Genomic DNA, 25,889 nt, shown 5'->3' with positions numbered 1-25,889 from the left:
AGTTAGTCGATAGACAAGATTTGAGGCACAATAGGATCAAGTTTTTTGAATTTAATTCTCGTTGAAATAAAAGCTTGATTGACATTAAATTCTAAATTCTGATCCATTACAGAGACTAATTCTTCATAAATTACAATAATTGAATCGAAGATTGTCACATGCATCTCTTTCTCACTTCTTCCATTGAGGCAGCCTTTGAACCACCACCTAAAACCAACAAATCAATAGACAGCAACTCATTACATCATTTACCAACAATTATACATATTCAACACTGTAAATCCTATTGGGAGTACATCTTCCATTCGCTTAACTCGTTCGAGGATCGAATCATCGATGCATACAATACAAGCTACTCCATTACATCCATGTCTCTGTATATGTTTGATAAAGTTACTTGGAGATAAATGAAGAGTTGGAATAATGTAACAGTATACATTCATCATGTACAACAAGAAACATAGTTCTGCATCATACCTTGCCGGAATTTTCCTTGTTTCCAACAATAGTTTGACAAGCAAGCCTCCAAGATTCTGGTTTCTGTACATCGGACACGTTCTTTGTTGTTTTAGCAAGCAGCTTCTAGTTCTCAAGAATGATCATATATCCCATACACAAATATTAAGAACATGAAAGGAATGACACTGAGAGAAGAAAGCAAACCTTCTTGAGATATCGAAGTTCTGTATTGGTTCTTTCATTCAAAAGGTCCTTCCCTTGAAGAATCTGTAAACAAAAAAGGATCACAACCCAATTGTGATACGAAATTGATTCTTTAATTGAAATGAAAATAACCCAAAGTTTTATTTAATTCTTACCTCTACAATGCAAGTTCCACAGCTTCCACCACCTCCACAGTTCATCACTTTCCCCTAATCCCAGAAATTTAAGAAAAGTAAAACATTAAAAGAAAACTGAAAGAAAAACGTATGAAGAAGCTTACATAGGCTGCATAAAGCTCAATCTTGCTATCCAACATGATGTTTCTCAGCAGCTTTTCTCCTCTTATTTCTTTAGCTTTATCCACAGGATACGGCCCATCACTCCCTGGATTTGGCTGTGTCACATTTCATCATTCAATATCAATAACTTTTTTTTATTTAAAAAAAGGGTTTCATCTTTTTTGACTGCAAGACATAGTACCCCGACAAATTCCAGCTCGATTTCAGGCTTTTCTGATGTAATTGATGAACCGGTTGTCGTAACCGGTTTTCGTCCGGGCACGAAATTTTAAATTTGGCAGGAAAATTGATGTAAATAAATGTTTTTGAAAATAATTTGGGAGTCGCCATCGGCCTTTTGGGTTAGGTAGGTCGAATACCTAAAAATTATTTTTTAAAAGAGTTTTAAGAAAACATCAATTAAAAAATGAACTGATATGCATTTATAACCAAAAATTCGTTCTTTTTTTTTAATAATAAAAAGGGATTCGTGGTCGGTTACGTTTAGGGAAGGATTAACACCCCTACAACGCCCAAAATTGGTACTTTTTAATTATAAATTGTCTCTATTATTAACAATTAAAAAAAAATTCAAAATATATTTAATTTAAATTTATATTATTTCAAAATTAAAAAAATATTTAAAAATATCGAAAAAGAACTTCTAGGTGCCTTAAGACAGCTCTTTTCTTCAATATTAAAAAATAAATAAATGACAAACATTTTTTATGACAAAAATTTATTTTAATATAGTAAGATATTTATTTATTCAAAAATATCAGAAAATGGCTTCTAGGTATCTTAAGACAGCTCTCTTCTTTGATAAAAAATATATTAAAATTTTAATATTTTAAATAAAACTAAATTATAATTTTTATAATATTTAATTATTTAAAATACCAGAATAGGACATCCAGTTATATTAAGACTACCATTTTCTTTGATATCGAAAATAAATAAACATTATTATTTAAAAATATATATATATATATATATATTTATATGACTAAGATAATAATAAAATAATAATTAAAGCAATAATTAAAATATAAAAGTAATAATAAAATGATATTGTAATTAAATAATGATCAAAATAAAAGAAATTCAAAAATTATAAAACTAAATATAAAGTATTTAAAAATAAAGATAATAATTCGAAATATTATAAAAGATAATGATTAATAGTGTAATTTAACCTAATTAATTAATACGTGATTAAAATAATAATTAATAAACTATGAGGGTCTAAATTTGATATTTTCCTAAATATATATAAATACAGTTAATGGTTAAAATATAATAAAATAAAATTTAAACACTAAATTAAAATGATTAAAAGTCAATTTCAGTGACTAAATTGCAAAGTTACATAACTATAAGGGTTGCGGAAAGGATTTACCCTTTCTTAAATTACACAGATACCCTCCCCAAAACGACGTCGTTCGGGGGAGGGTTTATAAAACCTAAACGCCTGGCCCGAAGGGCCAAGCTTTCCCATTTCTTTCTTTTCTTTCTTTCTCTGAATGAGAGAACCTGAGTTCTCTCTCTGGTTTCTCTCTAGTTTCCCTCGCCGGAGGGAAACCGGCAGCCATAGGCCACCGTATTCCGCCGCCGGCCACCGTCACCGGCCACCGTAAACGGTGGCCGGAATTTACCAAAAACACCCCCAAAGCGTAGATCTAAACGTCCTAAGGTCCGATCTAAGGTTATTTTAACCTAAAACCCTATAATATATCGTAAATCTACGATTTTCACCTTCGGTATTTCGGTTCTCCGGTGACGTTTGGGGTTCTCCGATAACAGAGTAAGTTCCTCTGTTCTCTTCTTCTTCCTTTTTTTTTACTGGTTTGTCGTTGATTGGGATCGTTGGTAGCTTTCTGTTTTCTTTTTTTTTTCTTTGCTGGATGTCCTCGTTTCTCTCGTGTTCTCCGTTGCTCTCTGTCCTTCCTGGGTTTTTTTTTTTGCAAGTTCAGTGGTGGCTTTTATAGCCACCACAGTGTACTCCTCGGACCGGTCCCATGGGTAGCATCTTTGGTGAGTCACCAAGCTATGGCGGTGACTCACCATAGAGCACTGATTGGGTAGCATCTTTTTTGACTGCAAGACATAGTACCCCGACAAATTCCAGCTCGATTTCAGGCTTTTCTGATGTAATTGATGAACCGGTTGTCGTAACCGGTTTTCGTCCGGGCACGAAATTTTAAATTTGGCGGGAAAATTGATGTAAATAAATGTTTTTGAAAATAATTTGGGAGTCGCCATCGGCCTTTTGGGTTAGGTAGGTCGAATACCTAAAAATTATTTTTTAAAAGAGTTTTAAGAAAACATCAATTAAAAAATGAACTGATCTGCATTTATAACCAAAAATTCGTTCTTTTTTTTTAATAATAAAAAGGGATTCGTGGTCGGTTACGTTTAGGGAAGGATTAACACCCCTACAACGCCCAAAATTGGTACTTTTTAATTATAAATTGTCTCTATTATTAACAATTAAAAAAAAAATCAAAATATATTTAATTTAAATTTATATTATTTCAAAATTAAAAAAATATTTAAAAATATCGAAAAAGAACTTCTAGGTGCCTTAAGACAGCTCTTTTCTTCAATATTAAAAAATAAATAAATGACAAACATTTTTTATGACAAAAATTTATTTTAATATAGTAAGATATTTATTTATTCAAAAATATCAGAAAATGGCTTCTAGGTATCTTAAGACAGCTCTCTTCTTTGATAAAAATATATTAAAATTTTAATATTTTAAATAAAACTAAATTATAATTTTTATAATATTTAATTATTTAAAATACCAGAATAGGACATCCAGTTATATTAAGACTACCATTTTCTTTGATATCGAAAATAAATAAACATTATTATTTAAAAAAAAATATATATATATATATTTATATGACTAAGATAATAATAAAATAATAATTAAAGCAATAATTAAAATATAAAAGTAATAATAAAATGATATTGTAATTAAATAATGATCAAAATAAAAGAAATTCAAAATTATAAAACTAAATATAAAGTATTTAAAAATAAAGATAATAATTCGAAATATTATAAAAGATAATGATTAATAGTGTAATTTAACCTAATTAATTAATACGTGATTAAAATAATAATTAATAAACTATGAGGGTCTAAATTTGATATTTTCCTAAATATATATAAATACAGTTAATGGTTAAAATATAATAAAATAAAATTTAAACACTAAATTAAAATGATTAAAAGTCAATTTCAGTGACTAAATTGCAAAGTTACATAACTATAAGGGTTGCGGAAAGGATTTACCCTTTCTTAAATTACACAGATACCCTCCCCAAAACGACGTCGTTCGGGGGAGGGTTTATAAAACCTAAACGCCTGGCCCGAAGGGCCAAGCTTTCCCATTTCTTTCTTTTCTTTCTTTCTCTGAATGAGAGAACCTGAGTTCTCTCTCTGGTTTCTCTCTAGTTTCCCTCGCCGGAGGGAAACCGGCAGCCATAGGCCACCGTATTCCGCCGCCGGCCACCGTCACCGGCCACCGTAAACGGTGGCCGGAATTTACCAAAAACACCCCCAAAGCGTAGATCTAAACGTCCTAAGGTCCGATCTAAGGTTATTTTAAATTTATATTATTTCAAAATTAAAAAAATATTTAAAAATATCGAAAAAGAACTTCTAGGTGCCTTAAGACAGCTCTTTTCTTCAATATTAAAAAATAAATAAATGACAAACATTTTTTATGACAAAAATTTATTTTAATATAGTAAGATATTTATTTATTCAAAAATATCAGAAAATGGCTTCTAGGTATCTTAAGACAGCTCTCTTCTTTGATAAAAAATATATTAAAATTTTAATATTTTAAATAAAACTAAATTATAATTTTTATAATATTTAATTATTTAAAATACCAGAATAGGACATCCAGTTATATTAAGACTACCATTTTCTTTGATATCGAAAATAAATAAACATTATTATTTAAAAAAATATATATATATATTTATATGACTAAGATAATAATAAAATAATAATTAAAGCAATAATTAAAATATAAAAGTAATAATAAAATGATATTGTAATTAAATAATGATCAAAATAAAAGAAATTCAAAAATTATAAAACTAAATATAAAGCGTAGATCTAAACGTCCTAAGGTCCGATCTAAGGTTATTTTAACCTAAAACCCTATAATATATCGTAAATCTACGATTTTCACCTTCGGTATTTCGGTTCTCCGGTGACGTTTGGGGTTCTCCGATAACAGAGTAAGTTCCTCTGTTCTCTTCTTCTTCCTTTTTTTTACTGGTTTGTCGTTGATTGGGATCGTTGGTAGCTTTCTGTTTTCTTTTTTTTTTCTTTGCTGGATGTCCTCGTTTCTCTCGTGTTCTCCGTTGCTCTCTGTCCTTCCTGGGTTTTTTTTTTTTTTGCAAGTTCAGTGGTGGCTTTTATAGCCACCACAGTGTACTCCTCGGACCGGTCCCATGGGTAGCATCTTTGGTGAGTCACCAAGCTATGGCGGTGACTCACCATAGAGCACTGATTTGGTGAGGCAGCTGGCTTCTGGAAAGCTCGACGAGGTCGGCGTCGTGGAGGCAGCAGCGTCGGCAGCAACTGGTTGGACCATCTGGCATCAGAGAGTCGGTCGTCGGGGTGGCTTCAGGGGTGGCGCCGCGTCTGGAAGCTAGGGTTTAGACAACCCTAGCTGAATGTTACAAACCTTAAAGGGTTTGGGTTCTGCTGGGCCAATTGTAATCGGGCCCCAGTTTTGGGCTTTGTAATATTTTTATTATTATTATTTTTTTTATTTAATGATAATAATATATATATATAATAATATATTTTATTTAATAATAATTAAAATAATATAATGAAAAATTAGTGTCTACAGCTGCCCCTCTTTGCTCATTCTTGTGTTAACAAGAATAAAGCAAAGACGAAAAAGACAATAATTTTCATTCGGCTTCTTTTGAGTAGGATTGAAATATTGAAAACATCATGCACTGAAGGACTTACAGATGACCCGAAGGCTTTGAAAACATCAAAAAGCTCCCGAAGGCTTTTTGGAAACATCATGCACTGAAGGACTTACAGATGACCCGAAGGCTTTGAAAACATCAAAAAGCTCCCGAAGGCTTTTTGGAAACATCATGCACTGAAGGACTTACAGATGACCCGAAGGCTTTGAAACATCAAAAAGCTCCCGAAGGCTTTTTTGGAAACATCATGCACTGAAGGGCTTACAGATGACCCGAAGGTTTTTGAAAACATCAAAAAGCTCCCGAAGGCTTTTTGGAAACATCATGCACTGAAGGGCTTACAGATGACCCGAAGGTTTTTGAAAACATCAAAAAGATCCCGAAGGCTTTTTGGAAACATCATGCACTGAAGGGCTTACAGATGACCCGAAGGTTTTTGAAAACATCAAAAAGCTCCCGAAGGCTTTTTGGAAACATCATGAACTGAAGGGCTTACATATGACCCGAAGGTTTTTGAAAACATCAAAAAGATCCCGAAGGCTTTTTGGAAACATCATGCACTGAAGGACTTACAGATGACCCGAAGGCTTTGAAAACATCAAAAAGCTCCCGAAGGCTTTTTGGAAACATCATGCACTGAAGGGCTTACAGATGACCCGAAGGTTTTTGAAAACATCAAAAAGATCCCGAAGGCTTTTTGGAAACATCATGCACTGAAGGACTTACAGATGACCCGAAGGCTTTGAAAACATCAAAAAGCTCCCGAAGGCTTTTTGGAGACATCATGCACTGAAGGACTTACAGATGACCCGAAGGTTTTTGAAAACATCAAAAAGCTCCCGAAGGCTTTTTGGAAACATCATGCACTGAAGGACTTACAGATGACCCGAAGGCTTTGAAAACATCAAAAAGCTCCCGAAGGCTTTTTGGAAACATCATGCACTGAAGGGCTTACAGATGACCCGAAGGTTTTTGAAAACATCAAAAAGATCCCGAAGGCTTTTTGGAAACATCATGCACTGAAGGACTTATAGATGACCCGAAGGTTTTTGAAAACATCAAAAAGATCCCGAAGGCTTTTTGGAAACATCATGCACTGAAGGACTTACAGATGACCCGAAGGCTTTGAAAACATCAAAAAGCCCCCGAAGGCTTTTTGGAAACATCATGCACTGAAGGACTTACAGATGACCCGAAGGTTTTTGAAAACATCAAAAAGCTCTCGAAGGCTTTTTGGAAACATCATGCACTGAAGGACTTACAGATGACCCGAAGGCTTTGAAAACATCAAAAAGCTCCCGAAGGCTTTTTGGAAACATCATGCACTGAAGGGCTTACAGATGACCCGAAGGTTTTTGAAAACATCAAAAAGATCCCGAAGGCTTTTTGGAAACATCATGCACTGAAGGACTTACAGATGACCCGAAGGCTTTGAAAACATCAAAAAGCTCCCGAAGGCTTTTTGGAGACATCATGCACTGAAGGACTTACAGATGACCCGAAGGTTTTTGAAAACATCAAAAAGCTCCCGAAGGCTTTTTGGAAACATCATGCACTGAAGGACTTACAGATGTGGGAAATAGTTTACTAAGTAAAAAACTAAGGAAATCGTTTTCTTATTTTTCAACAATTTCATTTTAGAAAAGATAAAATGAGAAACTATGGAAATCGTTTTCTCATTATGTTTTTGAAATAACATGTTGATTGGGTAACATGCCCCAATCTCAAGATAATGCTCATTCTTGTGGATTACGTCCATCTCTTTTTCATATGTTTGCGTGATTTCCTGTATTTTTGGTTTTGAATACCTTCTTCTTGTAAGGTATTTTTTTACCATGAATCTTCTTGCTCTTCCGAAGATCTGTAAAACTTCATGTTTGAATGCACTCAGATGTATCAATGTAATGCATTGTCTATTGTGTAAATGATATTCTTATGAATGCATGAATGTTGATGCAATCTTCATTTGACTTCAAAGGGGTGAACTTGGTCTTCCTCTAGTTCATCATTTATTGCTAGGGTTACCTCTGGATATCAATGTAGCAACTTATGCTATCAAGCTTGCATTTATGCAGAATCATCTGATCAACTTGTATCTTTGCTGTCTTCTTTGCTTCATGAAAGTCTTAGAAGAAATGTTTCACTTGTGGAACTCTTGTCGTAGTCAGAACTATGACCTTGATGCCCCATTTTGTCTTGGATAAAACCAACTTTATTTGTTTGGACTTGTGTAGAAATCCCATAAAGTTTTCATCTTTGAAAAGAGAGTCTGTCATCTTTAAAAAGAGAATCTATCATCTTTGAAGAATGTAGATGTAGATATGCCTGACTCAGCAGGGATTAATTAGGAGAGTAGAGTCTGATCTGATTTGACTCTTGAAACATATCATAAGGAGGATTTATTCCAATTCCTTTCATGTCTTTACATCTAATTGGATCTCGAACAAAACAACTCAAACCATATCACGTAAAGATGTTTAACAACAACCTATTGTTTGATCTTAGTTGGCTCCACTAGTTTCTTGTTGTCAAAATTTTTAGCTTTCTTTGGAAAGAAATCTTCATTATATCTCACTTCTAATCTTGGGGTTGAAGAAGACAGACTTCATCTTGGATCAATAAATGGAAACCATATGATCGCAACATTGGTTCAGCATCAGAATAACAGGTTCGTAAAACATTTGACAGTGCATTCATCTTTTCCTGTGGCTTCTGCTCAGATGTTCGTAAAACATTTGACAATACATTCATCCTTTTTTGTGGCTTCTGCTCAGATGTTCGTAATCATTGAAGTTCTTTGCCTAGTGTTCAAAGCTTTTGAATGATGTCACAAGACCATTTGAGAACAAAAACTCAGTGGGGATTCAAGTGTAATGTTGGTATGACAAAAAAATTGGTCAAATTTACAAGATATGCTGGTGTCGAATTGAATAGGAGACATTAACTGATCTTGATATCATCTCGGGCAAAGACAAATGTGATACTGATCACATTTTCTTCTATAATGATCTTTGTAGGAAGTAGAAACACATCAACTGTAGGATCAATTGTACAGAAAGGTATCCGTGGAATTTTTGCAGTTGGGGATGAAATACAAATGATAAAACCAAAATAGATGAAAACTCAGTTCATCTTGGCCTGCAACGATGATCCCAAATAACAACGGGAATAACAGTAATATAAGTGAGAGTCGAGTCTCCCTTTTCAATGTCATCAAGGAAGCAAAAAAATGATGTGAAAAACAGCTTCATAATCTCAATAGTATGGTTGAAACTATTTGCTAGGAATCTCAAAGAAATATTTTCAATTATTACCGACACACAGAAGGCCAAATTCAATGCTGAGATCTTAAGGAACTGAACCCTGGATCAAGTAGTCTACCTGGGGATCATCTTTATTCATGCAACCGTAATGTAGTTTATCAAAGAACACACTGTCATGTGACATACGGTTAAGAAGATTAGGTATTTGAAAACATACTTGCTGAGTAAACATTTATTCAACATCATGATCATAATGTAATTGCCTGATGAACGAAGCAATTATGTATAGTTAACTTGACTGTCACTGTTTCACCATTTTCTTTCTTCATATCTTTCTGTCTCATTGGAAATAGTTGTTCAAGTCAATGATCTTTACACAGGATATTGTGGGCCTTTAGCATGCCCCAACATTGGCTAATACAAGTGTTCAAAATGCATCAACAGTTCTGATTCTGATTGAAATGGGTTTTCAGCATGCCCCAATATTTGCTTCTTGTTAATCTGAGTCTTCAAAATACCCCATATGGATCTGTCTGAAGTGAGCTTTAAAATGCCCCAATATTTGCTGATAAAGATGTTAAAAGTATGCTCAACATTACTTTTTTTTGTTGAGATGAGCCTTCAAGAATGCCCAAATATATGTCATGCTCCCCACGAGGTCCACTTTTGACAATGAATTGTTGTAGGTACTTGTAGCTTTATTCGTGCCCCAAATCTATTTATCTTGAATACTCTCATTCTGGTGTCACTAAACAGTAGTGTTATCAAGTAACTGAAATTCTCTTCATGTTATCACAAACTTAAGAAGTATTCAATCATTCTAACAGAAACGTCTGAGATATGTGTCTTCTGAATGAGGTGACCATTTTCTGTATCTGGTGGGATTTAGTCAGACAATGAAGTATAAATAGCTTGGTAATCTGTTCCAGGCTGACACAGTGGCTTATCATCTTTCAGTGAAGGCCATATCTGAAATATACTTTTCTGTGGGAGAGAAACCAATTTATGCAAACAATAATCTGATGCAATGGCAAGACTACATATACAACGGTACAAGCTCATCAAAAATCCGCACCCATGCAACATGTTGATTCTGATAACAACTCATCTGATTATGAAGCGATCTTTCAGGATGATTTCACATATATTGATAGTTCTTCTGATATCGAGGAAATCATGAATTCTGATTCTGATGAGGAGAGTAAACTGTTACACTTGACAAAAATGGGATTCTCAGAGGCTGAAGCTTCAATAACCATGGAGAGATGTGGTTCAGATTCATCAATTGCAGAATTGACAGATTTTATATGTGCTGATCAAATGGCTAAGGCTGCTGACGCACTTCTCTTAGTAGAAGATAGGAATTCATTATGTAATGATTCCAATTATAAGCAAAGGCGAAACTTGGGCTATGATTTTTGAAAAGGAAGAAGCAGAGGAAGTTTGAAAAGAAACTTCTTAATGAAGATGATCATGCAGTTCATCTTTCAATTCCAATGATTGGTTCTGGCGTTCCTACCGAATCAGATCAGATAACTCAAAGAACACTTCCAGAAGATGCTATTGGGTCTCCTTATTTTTACTATGAGCAAATTTATCTTTTAAATTCAATGATTGGTTTTACCAAACCAGATCAGATAACTCAAAGAACACTTCCAGAAGACGCTATGAGCACATTCATCTCTCAAATTCAATGATTGGTTTTACCAAACCAGATCAGATAACTCAAAGAACACTTCCAGAAGACGCTATGAGCACATTCATCTCTCAAATTAAATGATTGGTTCTGCCAAACCAGATCAGATAACTCAAAGAACACTTCTAGAAGATGCTATGAGCATATTCATCTTCCAATTCAATGATTGGTTATGCCAAACCATATCAGATAACTCAAAGAACACTTCCAGAAGATGTTATGAGCATATTCATCTTCCAATTCAATGATTGGTTATGTCAAACCAAATCAGATAACTCAAAGAACACTTCCAGAAGATGCTATGAGCATATTCATCTTCCAATTTCTATTATGAGCACATGACACTTGCTCCAGTTAATGTCTGGACTGGAATATCACAATACTTATTCGATGTAGAGCCAGAATTTGTAGATTCGAAGCATTTTCATGCTGTTATACTGAAAAGGGCTATATTCATAATTCTGCCAATTGAGAACAAATTTTCTCTTATTCTGCTTCCTTCATGTGCTGATGCTTTTCCATTGACAAAGAGATGATGGCCTTCTTGGGATCCAAGAACAAAGTTGAACTGTTTATAAACATGTACAGTAAGTGCCAAATTGACAGAAAGGATATGTAAGGCTCTTGAAGCTTATGACAATGAGCCACCTTCGAGTGTCCAGAAGTATGTTCTTGATGAGTGCTGAAAATGGAATCTGGTATGGGTTGAAAAGAATAAAATTGTTCCACTTGAACCTGATGAGGTGGAAATGCTTCTAGGTTTCCTTAAAAACCATACACAAGGAGCTGTATAAAGATATGTTTCCCAGTGATATCAATGTCTTGTTTCTTTTTGCTGGAATCAGTGCTGCAAAGATCGCCTTCTACTGTCTTAGTATATCTTTGAAAACAGATGTGCAAGAACTGAATGATGATCGGTTGGAGCAATTGATGAGTAGATTTGTCGAATTCGACCTTGTTGTCGGTGATATCCAGTGTAACAACCTTACTGGAAGAAATAAACATTATCAGGATGAAATAAAAGATTTTTGCTGGTGCATTTTCTTGCAATGACTGCCACATTGACTGTCTCTTTGGCTACTCCAAAATACACATTGTCATATCCCACTCTTCCCTAACCATGGAAAGGTTTAGTTGATGGTAAAACTGGTTATCTCAACTTTTGGAATCCTGTACGGCATACAAATGTAGAATTTGTTCCAATGTCTTATTTTGTGCCATAAGTCCTCAAATTCAAATTCAGCAATCTTCTGAAGGACATAATGGGTATCATCTTGACAAAGAAAGTGATTGGCATAGAAGAAGTATCAATGATAGATCAAGACTTGAGCCAACATCACGGTATAACTAGAGTGCAAGTATTGACTTGTTCATTCCCATAATACATCTTACTGGGACCTATATCTCTGTGATGTAATCTGCCAGAAACATGGATTAATGGCTGGGGAAAGTAATTTGTCTGGTGATGCTTATGGACCTCAACATGAGATAAACGATAATCTTTCTTGATGAGCTACTAATAATGTGATAGGGGGTGTCACAAGTTCAATTCCCCAGACTTTCTGGCTTCTTGGACCATTTGCCTTCAAAAATGTGAAGTACTTCATTCCTCTGGCCTTGTTTATTCTTTTTTCTACAACAGAGGTAGAATAAACAACAATTGCTTCAATGACCCTTCTCATTTGAGACTACCAGGTTTGAAAATGTTTTTTCCTCCTTTGTTTATTGAAGAATGAATGACTTTTACAAAGTATTGCCCTTCTTAAGTTCACAATAGAATCAGATCATAAACAATGAGTTTAATAAATATCAAATAAATCAACTACACTTTTAAATCATTCAAAAATCATAGTCCTATGGCAAGTGTCAAAATTATTGACTGATTTGAGGTGTGGGTGGATTTTAGTAAAGTAGGTTCTTTCAAGTTGGTTCAGTATGTCGTTTTGGCTTACACTAACTTGAAGAAATGGTTGTTATGCCCATATTGTAGAGATGCTTCTTGTTTCCCTACTCTCAGGAACGTCTTTGAGATGTGCGGTGCTTTATTAAGAGCTTAAGATCGTCTCTTATGTCATTGTTGCACCATTCATTATTCGAGCCGCCTTTTGTAGGTTTTCAACTCGAATCCTCCTTTGGTTTCAAGATGTTATTTAAAAATTTACATCTTGAACCCCCCCTTTTATCATTTTTCATAACATGCATTAAAGATTTTAAAAAACAATTTTTGCAAATAAAAATCAATCTTGGAAGGCGGAATGAATTCTAAAGATATCATCTTTTACTTAGAAATCTATGTATGATTAGAATGAACTTTTCAGGTACGTAACGTAGGCCATGGCTTATGGTTACGAAAGAAAGGGATAAAAAGGCCCAAATAAGTGTTTAAGGGTAATCAAACCAAGGATCAATTCATTCTGATGCCATTAATCTTGCCTTGCTTAACTTGGATCTGCTTTGTTGGGGATTTTTCCATCATTTGGATCCCTCTAGACTGCCAAATTTTGGATTCATTTCCAATTTCTCATATCTTTAGCATTTCTTGCTCTTCTTGTTTGTACTTGATCAATCTTGTAACTTGAGGCTCAATAAATCACCCATCTTGATTCAATTTTCCTTTTTCTTTTTCTTTCTTTGCTGGATGAGTATAATACTTCAATTGCTTTGAGCACCTCCTTTTCCTTTTGCATTTTGGAGATTTTCCATTATTCTTGATTGGATTGATCTTCAAGCACTCTGTATTTGACATACTTTGTAATTCAAAACTTTCTTGACTTCATGGAAACTTGTCTTCGTAATAAAACTGTATTGACAATCTTCATTCTTGTGAGCAAATATCCTTCACCTTGCCCCCTAATGTGGAGGGTGATCCTTGGTTAGGGTTGAATCAGAAGAAAAATTATTCAGGCTCAAGTGGGGACAACAAATGATATATTTATATATATATTAAAGGATAAATGAAACAATGCCGTTCATCATCTCATACACAGAAACCTTTGTAAAAAGAGGTATCCACAGGAGATGAATATTCAAGATTAACTTTATTTACATGAAAAAAAATGTAATTAATGCATGATATATTTATTTCAATCAATCACTTTCCCCTTCTTCTTTGATTATGCCCTAATCACTCGAAATTATCATCAATGAGTTGGTCCATGATGCCTCTTCTCGTCTCTTCTTGCAGTAAAATTCACGAATAGTTGAAAGTTTGGTTCTTTTGAGGTCTTTTTGGTTTATGATGGTTTTGTATTTGGAAGGACAAATGTGTGACTTATAAAGTCATGTATATGGTGGAAGGTTGTATCATCAATCAATCGACTCTACCCGAGAAGGTAAACATCTAGAGTTGGTGTCTCAAAAACAGGTGGAGACATTACTTCAGAATCTTTGTAGTGTCAGGATTTGGTTTGAGTAATTGGCATTGGATGGGATATTAAAGATATAATTTTACCACTTGCCAATAGATCTATAACTATTGAAAAATTAAAAGAACATTTAATCTACTTGATACTCAATAATCTCAAGATTAAAATTTGATTCCTTGCTCATAACCTTAATAAGCAACACACATTTATTTATTGCACAAAAAGCAGAGAAAGGAACAAAAAACAAGTTCAAACAAGATGCTGAAAATAGAAATGTACTATAGTGGTAGATAACACTTCCACTTGTTCATGCATCATCACTCCTTTAGTGTAAGTTGTGTAATAAGATCAGAATCATTGTCTTCATTTACCTCCCATTTCTTGATCATTTCTTCTGTCAAAACCCCTTTGTCAACAAGCATCTCAATTTCTTTTAACAGTGGCCTACAATCGCCTGTAGAATGCCCCTTTACCCCCAAGTGGAAATTACAAACACTATCTTGATCATAGCTATGAGCAGAAGGGTTTGATGTCACTTTAGTTGGTCTTGGTGTGATGTATTGACCTTTAACCAAATGAGGGTATAAGTTTGAAATAGAAGTTTGGAACACTTCTAAAGTTTTTCTTGATATCATGACTTTCTTTGGTCGATCCGAACAGTTACTTACTCTTTTTCTTTTGCAGTTGCGGGGATTCTGGATGCGACATACATTCACATCATCAGCTTTTGCTTTTTGATCCGTTGGGCTCTTGGATGTGACTTTTGAGTTTTCTTCATTGATTATATTCTCAATTAAATCTCCACTTGTCACAAGATTCTCGAATTCCTTTGTAGGATTTGCCTGCATTAACTCGAAGAAAGGCGCTGGAAGGGAATCACGAAACATACGTGATATCTCTTCTTCTAACATGGGAGGTTGAACTTGTGCTGCCACTCTTCTCCATCTTAAGGCATATTCTTGAAATATTTCATTGGTTTTCTTCTTTACTCTTCGAAGATCCATACGTGTTGGAGCTAAGCCTTTAACATACCGATATTGTCCCAAAAATGCATCAGCTAAATCTACCCATTTCTTGATCTGTTCTTGGGTCAACTGATTGTACCAGACTACTGCTGGGTTAACAAGGCTATCGTGGAAAGAGTGAATTAACAAGTCATCAGAATTTAAATATCCTCCCATTTTTCTGCAAAACATTCTCAGGTGGATTAGAGGACAACTTGTGCCATCATATTTCTCAAAATCAGGCATTTTGAATTCATGGGGAATAATCAAATCTGGAACCAAGCTAAGCTCTCTTACTTCTAATTCTTTGTGGGAAGTATCAACACATTTCATATTTTTGATTGCTTCATCCATCTTCTTGAATCTTTCCTCATATTGCGAATAATGAACAAGGCTATTCTTTGGGTTCAATTGGGATGCCCCATAGGGTTTTACCATTTTCGACTCTTCAATCTGACAGCATGGTTGCTCTTTATAAATTATCTCTTCTTTATCAGATGTCACATACTGAATAATTTGATTTGATCCCTCTGGTACTGAATCTGATGTTTCTTTCCTTATATCCTGAGGTAACCTTGTCAATTGTTCTAGCCACTGATCTTGTAGTCCCTTATAAGATTGCTCCATTGTTTTCATGATGATGGTACAGTAAGATGAATGAATGATCTTGGTTTTTACTGTTACAAAACCTTTCATGAATTATTTACATGTTTTTGTAATTAAAGTACATAACAGTACTTAAATAAAAATGTGAAAAATGCATAAATGGAAAAATAAGAATGCAAAATGTGCAATTCAAAGATATAAAAAGTAAAAATACAAAATGAAAATGCACAAATACAAAATGTAAATGCATGTATGAAAAGGTGTTACTTAAGAGTGATCATCTTAGAACAGATTTCATTGAACACAAAAGCTTCAGTACATCAAACAAAACTTTTACATGTAAGGGACAACTTTCAGTCCTAACAAAACTTTACATATAGGGAATAACTTTCCCATTTTCTTCTCTAAAACCAAGTTAGTTTATCAGCTTATGTGTCATATTGCTTGTCTGGACTGCAGCTTCTTCCATGATATTCTGGTGTTCTTTCATCTCCTATGTCAATTCTTGGAGTTGATCATTTTCCTTTGTGAGAGAACATTTGTGTTCAAAAAGTTTTTGGACAAGATCTTCATGTATATTGCAACTCTTTTTCAGTTTGGTGACCCCTGCTATCCACTCTTCTGGGGTGTTTCCTATACCAGCATTTTGAAAGGCTTGACTGACCTTCTGGAAGTCTTCATGTATGGTTTCCATTTTGGTGCTCAATTTATCGTTTTTAATCTTCAAATGACGTATTTGAGCTTCAAACCTCAACAAATCTTCTTCTCTCTGGACGCCCCTACTGATATTCTTACCTTTGAAGACTTTTGGTATTAATCTATCAGGACCCTCGGTTACCAAACTAGGTCGATTACTTACCATAAATTGTAAGGTTCCATGATCCAAAAGACTTTGGACTCGGCGTTTGAAGGCAAGACAATTCTCGATGGTATGTCCTTGAGCTCCGGCATGATATTCACAATGAACGTTGATGTCATACCAATTTGGATACGGAGGTTGGAACGGTTTTATATAATATGGATCCACTTCTCGTGCTTCAAGTAGCTTTTCATACAACTCTTTATATGATATGGGGATAGTATCAAGATGAGAACCACCTTTTATCTTGGATTGAACCTGAGTTGTAGACATCGGGAGCAGACCAAACTTTGATAATTTCTGATTACATGATTTCTTCTCTTCTCTGGGAGCTTGTACGGTCGTCACCATTTCTTTGGTATCTCCAGACGATTTGTGAATACGAATGATGACTGTCTGTAATTTCTCAAATTGGTTAAGAATCGAAATCTCTTGCGTATCCGAAACTGCAGAGTTAGGTTCATTGAGCTCTCTCTCTTTCTGTGCTGGAATTTCTTTTCCTTTGGCCAACACAGATATTCTATCCATCATCTTGGTCATCTGCTCTCTTATTTCTCGTATCTCCTTTTGTTCTTCAATGGTCATACGATCTTTGGGTGCATAGCTTGCTTCTATCCTTAGAGTTTTCTCAGGATGTCTTTCTTTGGCCGCATCATATTTTGTTTGATCATAAAACTTTTTGTCCATTTATAATTTCTTTCCAATATGATGAACAGTCTTTCAAGTAAACACCTTTTGGTTATGCTATGATTATGCAATGCAAACAAAAGACATGAGAAAAATATAAAATAGTTAGTACCAACTAATGAAAAAAATCTATCTATCAAGGTATAAATCTTAACCTCATGCTTTCTAGTTCCATGCTTTGTTTGGAAAATTTAACCTAACCGCATGATTTCTAGTTCGCATGCATTTATTCAGGGAGAAAAAATAATAATAAATTAAATAAATTAAAAGCTAGAGCTTATTTCTCCTTTATGTACACCTATGAACAGAGGTTCAGTACTGTCTTAGATTAGGTGAATTTCTAGGGTTTATTATATGCAGAGTTTCAGTTCTAGGAGTAAAGGTACTCGAATTGTCCTTGTTGATGCCCCCTTGGGCTGTCAACCATCAATCCTAATCCATTACAGATTTAAACGGATCGAGTTCAATTCGAGGGGACACATTTCTCTATACCTGACACGGAGAATAAATTCTCACGAAGACATAGAGCATATGAACCCCGAAAGTTACTTGCTAGGTCTGACACGGAGAATAAATTCTCACGAAGACGTCGCTTTTACTCCCACTTAAAAGGGACAAACTCAATTATAGAGCTTTATGTTATGCAATGCAAGTGTTGTGTGTGAGGAGAAATATTCGAACCTCTAACAGATAAATAAAATAATTAATACCTGAATAAAAAAACAATATTAATATAAAAATAATAAATAATAAAAATTTGAAAGAAAATAATTAAAAATTAAATAAATGAATTTTTAATTTCTAATTAATAGAGACAATTTATAATTGATTTTAAAGTTTGACAGTCCCCAGCGGAGTCGCCAAGCTGTCGTAACCGGTTTTCGTCCGGGCACGAAATTTTAAATTTGGCGGGAAAATTGATGTAAATAAATGTTTTTGAAAATAATTTGGGAGTCGCCATCGGCCTTTTGGGTTAGGTAGGTCGAATACCTAAAAATTATTTTTTAAAAGAGTTTTAAGAAAACATCAATTAAAAAATGAACTGATATGCATTTATAACCAAAAATTCGTTTTTTTTAATAATAAAAAGGGATTCGTGGTCGGTTACGTTTAGGGAAGGATTAACACCCCTACAACGCCCAAAATTGGTACTTTTTAATTATAAATTGTCTCTATTATTAACAATTAAAAAAAATTCAAAATATATTTAATTTAAATTTATATTATTTCAAAATTAAAAAAATATTTAAAAATATCGGAAAAGAACTTCTAGGTGCCTTAAGACAGCTCTTTTCTTCAATATTAAAAAATAAATAAATGACAAACATTTTTTATGACAAAAATTTATTTTAATATAGTAAGATATTTATTTATTCAAAAATATCAGAAAATGACTTCTAGGTATCTTAAGACAGCTCTCTTCTTTGATAAAAAAATATATTAAAATTTTAATATTTTAAATAAAACTAAATTATAATTTTTATAATATTTAATTATTTAAAATACCAGAATAGGACATCCAGTTATATTAAGACTACCCTTTTCTTTGATATCGAAAATAAATAAACATTATTATTTAAAAATATATATATATTTATATGACTAAGATAATAATAAAATAATAATTAAAGCAATAATTAAAATATAAAAGTAATAATAAAATGATATTGTAATTAAATAATGATCAAAATAAAAGAAATTCAAAAATTATAAAACTAAATATAAAGTATTTAAAAATAAAGATAATAATTAAAATATTATAAAAGATAATGATTAATAGTGTAATTTAACCTAATTAATTAATACATGATTAAAATAATAATTAATAAACTATGAGGGACTAAATTTGATATTTTCCTAAATATATATAAATACAGTTAATGGTTAAAATATAATAAAATAAAATTTAAACACTAAATTAAAATGATTAAAAGTCAATTTCAGTGACTAAATTGCAAAGTTACATAACTATAAGGGTTGCGGAAAGGATTTACCCTTTCTTAAATTACACAGATACCCTCCCCAAAACGACGTCGTTCGGGGGAGGGTTTATAAAACCTAAACGCCTGGCCCGAAGGGCCAAGCTTTCCCATTTCTTTCTTTTCTTTCTTTCTCTGAATGAGAGAACCAGAGTTCTCTCTCTGGTTTCTCTCTAGTTTCCCTCGCCGGAGGGAAACCGGCAGCCATAGGCCACCGTATTCCGCCGCCGGCCACCGTCGCCGGCCACCGTAAACGGTGGCCGGAATTTACCAAAAACACCCCCAAAGCGTAGATCTAAACGTCCTAAGGTCCGATCTAAGGTTATTTTAACCTAAAACCCTATAATATATCGTAAATCTACGATTTTCACCTTCGGTATTTCGGTTCTCCGGTGACGTTTGGGGTTCTCCGATAACAGAGTAAGTTCCTCTGTTCTCTTCTTCTTCCTTTTTTTTTACTGGTTTGTCGTTGATTGGGATCGTTGGTAGCTTTCTGTTTTCTTTTTTTTTCTTTGCTGGATGTCCTCGTTTCTCTCGTGTTCTCCGTTGCTCTCTGTCCTTCCTGGGTTTTTTTTTTTTTTTGCAAGTTCAGTGGTGGCTTTTATAGCCACCACAGTGTACTCCTCGGACCGGTCCCATGGGTAGCATCTTTGGTGAGTCACCAAGCTATGGCGGTGACTCACCATAGAGCACTGATTTGGTGAGGCAGTTGGCTTCTGGAAAGCTCGACGAGGTCGGCGTCGTGGAGGCAGCAGCGTCGGCAGCAACTGGTTGGACCATCTGGCATCAGAGAGTCGGTCGTCGGGGTGGCTTCAGGGGTGGCGCCGCGTCTGGAAGCTAGGGTTTAGACAACCCTAGCTGAATGTTACAAACCTTAAAGGATTTGGGTTCTGCTGGGCCAATTGTAATCGGGCCCCAGTTTTGGGCTTTGTAATATTTTTATTATTATTATTTTTTTATTTAATGATAATAATATATATATAATAATATATTTTATTTAATAATAATAATAATTAAAATAATATAATGAAAAATTAGTGTCTACACCGGTTTGAGGAGAAGCCGTTGCCAATGTAACGAAAACATGTCTCTTCCTTGGAATGAACTTAGTTGGATTACTGTAACTGCTGTTCTTCAGTGAGAAACCTGTTGGTTGGGGCGTCATGCTCGTTAAGCTCAAGGATTCCATTTTTCTTTTGTGGTTTGATTTCTGCTGCTTTCTTTTTTAAATTCTCCAAGGTTGATTTGTAACGTTTACAGCCCCAAATGAAGCTGTGTTTAAAGCTCAAGATTGTGGCCAGCATTTACTGGGTTTTGAAATTTCTCCATATTCTTTGGGCTTGATCCAATAACAAAAAATACCATTAAAATTATATGGATAAAATATACAAGAAGTCATTAAATTATCCTTGAATAATCACGATCACTAGACTTTTAGATAAATATTTTAAAACATATTTTAAAAATTATAAATTTATAATAATCAAAACGAAACTTTAAACATAGTTTGATATACTTTTCCCGAACTTCGAAATTATATTAAAACATGCCAGATTCTGCACACACAAAACACGAGGCTCCCTCCTCTTCGTGGTTGTATTGGTCCCAACTGATTGGATTGAATTGAAGGGTAAAGAACGTAAATGGTCCGATTATAGGGTATTATTTTATTAAATCACTCGATTATTAAACGTTAAGAAATGATCACCTTATTATTCACTATGTTTCAGACTTGTCTTTTTTATTAAAATTTGACAAAAATTAACGGTTGTTTAAGCTAGATGTTAACATAATGATTGAGATATGATAGTCGTTTGAGATTTTTAGCATTAAATTTTATCATGTCACTATCAACAAATTAATGTTCAGCTCAGAATATCATTTATTTTTAACTGAAAAAAAAAGTTTTGAACATAATGAATATTGAGAAAACACTTGAGCAAAGAAACCGTAAAAAAATGATATTATTTCATTGAATGAAAAGTGTTTTTACAAGGAAAAATTAACACTCTATATGTACAACATTTTCACTCAGGCTCAACTTATGTACATTGCTTGCTCAAGCAGCAACTCAACAAACTAACCACCCTAATAGCTTAACCGTTGCTGCAACAGTTTGGTAACCAATCTTGGCACGTGCAACATTCACAGTAACAACTATATTCAACATTCCCTCTGTTTTTTCCTTGTTTTTAGCCAACTGAACATTCACTTGTTCGTTAAAATTTTCAAAAGCACCTCTAGCTAACGATTTGGTAAATCCATCTGCAATCTGATGTGATGCTGGTACATATTGAACCTATAGTTGTTTAGCATCAACTTTCTCTCGAATAAAATGCACATCGAGGTCAAAATGCTTGGATTGTGCATGATAAACTTGGTTGACACTCATTGCAATGACACTCGAATTATCACACCAAATAGTAGGTGGCGTAATCGGAGATTCACCCAAATCAATAAGCACATCATTGATCCAAGTGACTTCTGCAACAACATCAGCAATACTTTTGTACTCAGCTTCCATAGTTGATCGAGAAACAATCTTTTGTTTTCTTGACAACCAAGACACCAAACAATTGCCAACAAAGACACAATAATCAGACATTGACTATCTGTCATCTACATCACCACCCCAGTCTGCATCTGAAAAAGTAGTAACAACAAGATTAGGACCAGCAGAAGAGAATGTCAAATCGTAATCCACTGTGCCTGCCAAATATCGAAGAATACTCTTAACTACCACAAGATGAAATTCTCAATGAGCTTGCATGTACTGAGCAACCTTGCTTATACTGAAAGCTATATCAGGTCGAGTATGACATACATACAATAGAGATCCAACAATGCTATGAAATTCATAAGCATCAACTAAAGAGTTTCCTTCATCCTTAGACAACTTATTAGCTACAACCATAGGTGAGGTAGTTGGATTGACTCGAGTCAACTTTATCTTTGCCAACAAATCCAATACAAACTTCCTTTGACTCAACAAAATAGAATCATCACATCGCTTAACTTTAATGCCCAAAATATAGGCAAGTCACCAAGATCCTTAAGTGAAAATTGCTTGTTGAGTTCACGAATAACATACTCAATATGGTTGAGTGACTCTCCTGTCAAGATGATATCATCAACATAGATGATAATGAACATACGACTGCCAACATGATTAGTAACAAACAAGGAACAATCGGCTTTGGACTCTCAAAATCCCAATGAAAGCAAACTATCTCGAAGCTTATTGTGCCAATTACGTGGTGCTTGTCTTAAACCATAAAGAGCCTTTTTAAGCTTACAAACAAGTGGTGTACCATTATAAGCACATACTTCAAACCCAGGTGGCTGTTGCATAAACACATCTTCAGTCAACCCACCGTTGAGAAAAGCATTATTGACATCAATTTGTCGAAGTGGCCACTTCTTCAAGATTACCACTGGAGGTTCAAGCACTTGAGACTCATGACATGCTTCTTCATTAAATGTAGAGGTAGTAGGAGTGGACAAAGATACTTGAGATGGAACAACAGACAAGTCACCATCAGGTGGTAAACTTGAATCAACAGGCATAGAAGGAATATGAGGATCACTAGAGGTAGGTGTAACCATAGGAGAAGCATGCACACGTGAAGAAACCCTAGGCACACGCAGACTTTATGACTGCACGACTATATCCAACGCAGGTGACTACTGCCTAGATGTATCATGAGAGTACTACGAGGTTGTGGCTGCAAAAGAAAAAACCAGTTCATCAAACTTCACATGGCGAGATATATAGACTCGTCCATCAGATGTCAGACATTGATATCCCTTATGCTGAGGGATATATCCTAAGAAGGTACACTATTGGGATTGAAACATGAGCTTATTCCTTTGAAACATTTGCAAGTGCGGGAAACACCTACATCCAAATACCTTCATGAATTTATAATCAGGTTGCTTGTGAAATAATTTTTTAAAAGGTGAAACACCTTTGAGCACTCGTGTAGGGAGTCTATTAATAAGGTATACAGTTGTAATCACTGGATATGACCATAATTTCAAAGGTAAGAAAGCCTGAGCCAATAAACTAAGATCTAACTCAATCAAGTGACGGTGTTTTCGCTCACAACCCCATTTTGTTCAAAGGTATATGGACAAGTTACTCAATGAGCAATTCCTTCTTTAGCCATAAGATCAGTCAGTGGTATATACTCACCACCCAAGTCACTTTGAATAGCTTTAATAGATAAGTCAAACTGTGTAGCAACCGTGCTCCTAAACAATTGAAAAGCAATCAGAAGTTGAGCTTTGTCCTTCAACAATTATAACCAAGAGTGACGAGTACAAGCATTAACAAAAGTAACATAGTATCTAAACCCATTTAAAGGAGCATGTGCATGACCCCATAAATCAGAAAACACAAGCTGAAATGGTTCATAATACACAATCTGAGAATATTTAAAAGCCAACTTATGGTTTTTCCCAACACAACAAGCAGGACAAATTTTATTATCATCATTTGAGATGTTTACATGCAATCTATTACAAACATCTTTCAAAGTGTGAAACGATGGATGCCTGAAGTATCTGTGCCACAAATCAAACACCTCTAAAGCAGCAGCTAAACTAGTATTAGCCTGATCATCAAGATACGAATCACCAGCCAGCTCAAATGAATAAAGACCCCCTTTCTATTTCCCTCGAATAAGAACACTACCAGTGACTTCATCACGAACACAACAATCATTGGCATGAAAATCAAAGAATACACGATTGTCCCTAGCAAGCTTGGACACCGAAAGTAGATTTTTAGTAATCTTAGGCACATGTAAAATATTATTCAACATTAATGCTTGTGACTGAGAAGATATCAATGCATTACCAACAGTTTCTACATGAAGGGGAACGCCATTACCATCTAAAAGATTACTTGGTCCCCTATAGTAAGAGGGATGAGGAATCTTGGTAACATCAGGTGTCACATGATGAGTGGCACTAGAATCAACCACCCAATACTCACGAGAGGAAGATACTGTATTAGCTTGAGGAGACTCAATAACTCTTCCTTCACCAGAGGTGCTATAACAATCATATTGTGTGCTATCAGTAAGATTAACATTGCCAGAACTAGCTTTATAACGATGAATATCACTACCATCACCAAGGAAATCATGATCAAATTGATACCAACACTGTTGAACCATATGACCAACCTTACCACATAGCTGACACTGCACTCGTGGATGACCTCGACCATGACCACCAGAACGACCACCAAAATGTGGCTTGTGATTAAACTCCTGAGTAGTTATGGAATCAAAGATATGATGACTCGTAGCCTGTGCCACATGAACACTAATTGAAATACTGTCTGCTGAAAACTCAAAGCCAGCAAGCTAAGTTTCAGCATCAACCAACATATTACTGATAACATCCAGAGTAAGCGTTTCACACATGGTGGTTATAACTGCCATAAACGGCTGAAATTCATGAGGTAATCCTTTTAACACGCTCACAATTTGTTCAACTGGAGCAACATGACTTCCACACGACTCAAGCGCATCACACACCTCCTTAACACGAGTCAGATAGACTCACATGTTATCATCTCATTTTTTAATTGATTGAAGTTTATATAACAGATTCATTACTGTTGTGGTGGAGCGATTAGCAAAGAATTTGATTACTTTACTCCACACTACAGCCGCCGTCTAAGCACCAACAAACTGAGGTAATAGTTGTGGACTGATGGTGGATAGCAACCATGACACAAGCGTATTATCATGTGCCATGAAATCTTCAAATGCCTCATTCAACACGACCTCACCATTCTGATCAACAATGGTTTCTGGTGGCACTGGCATCGAACCAGTTAACAACCTCTCCAAACGATGACTTCAAACTGTGAGCAACACTTGTTGCTTCCAAAGTAAGAAGTTCATCTCATCCAAAATAACTTTCACCTTCTTGTTAGTGAACATAACAGAACGCACCATCAAAACTCCTCTAGAGGTTGAGGAGATATTTGGACTATCAAGAGCATCACAACAGTCGGAGCTTAAAAACCAGAATCTTCAACGAATGATAACATATTGAGAAAACACTTAAGCAAAGAAACTGTAAAAAAAAATGATACTATTTCATTGAATGAAAAGTGTTTTTAAAAGGGAACATTAACACTCTATATATACAACATTGTGATTCACGCTTAGCTTATGTACATTGCTTGCTCAAGTAGCAACTCAACAAACTAACCACCCTAACAACTTAGTTGTTGCTGCAATAGACTGCAACAGTTTAGTAACCAATCTTGGCACGTGCAACATTCACAGCAACAACAACATTCAACAATGAATAATCGGGTGATCATTTTATAACTTTTAATAGTTGAGATAATGAATAATCGGATAATTGTAGACACCAATTTTCTTAAAAGATAGATCTAGCAAGAGTTCATCTCCTAAGAGGACTCTTCCACCACCATATCTTTTAAAGCAACAACCACACCAACAAAGGTGCAACAACCGAGCA

The 25,889-nt window shown here is 34.7% G+C and overlaps 1 protein-coding gene across 1 annotated transcript; it reads right to left on the bottom strand.

Moving 5' to 3' along the window:
* Positions 1–155: 155 nt before the first annotated feature.
* On the bottom strand, positions 156–20,728 carry LOC120169239 (photosynthetic NDH subunit of subcomplex B 3, chloroplastic-like). Its single transcript, XM_039177435.1, has 7 exons — positions 20,432–20,728; positions 3,055–3,109; positions 944–1,057; positions 819–872; positions 664–726; positions 478–540; positions 156–207 (listed from the first exon to the last, which is right to left on the bottom strand). Exons 1-7 carry the CDS (start codon positions 20,566–20,568, stop codon positions 172–174), a joined length of 522 nt encoding a protein of 173 aa, XP_039033366.1. The 5' UTR covers positions 20,569–20,728; the 3' UTR covers positions 156–171.
* Between the last annotated feature and the right edge of the window lie 5,161 nt (positions 20,729–25,889).

Source organism: Hibiscus syriacus, unplaced genomic scaffold, assembly GCF_006381635.1.
Source record: "Hibiscus syriacus cultivar Baekdansim isolate YM2019G1 unplaced genomic scaffold, ASM638163v2 tig00111758_pilon, whole genome shotgun sequence".
NCBI lineage: Eukaryota > Viridiplantae > Streptophyta > Magnoliopsida > Malvales > Malvaceae > Hibiscus > Hibiscus syriacus.
The sequence above is the reverse complement of the archived record's forward strand: the minus strand, read 5'-3'. Positions and strand labels throughout refer to the sequence as shown.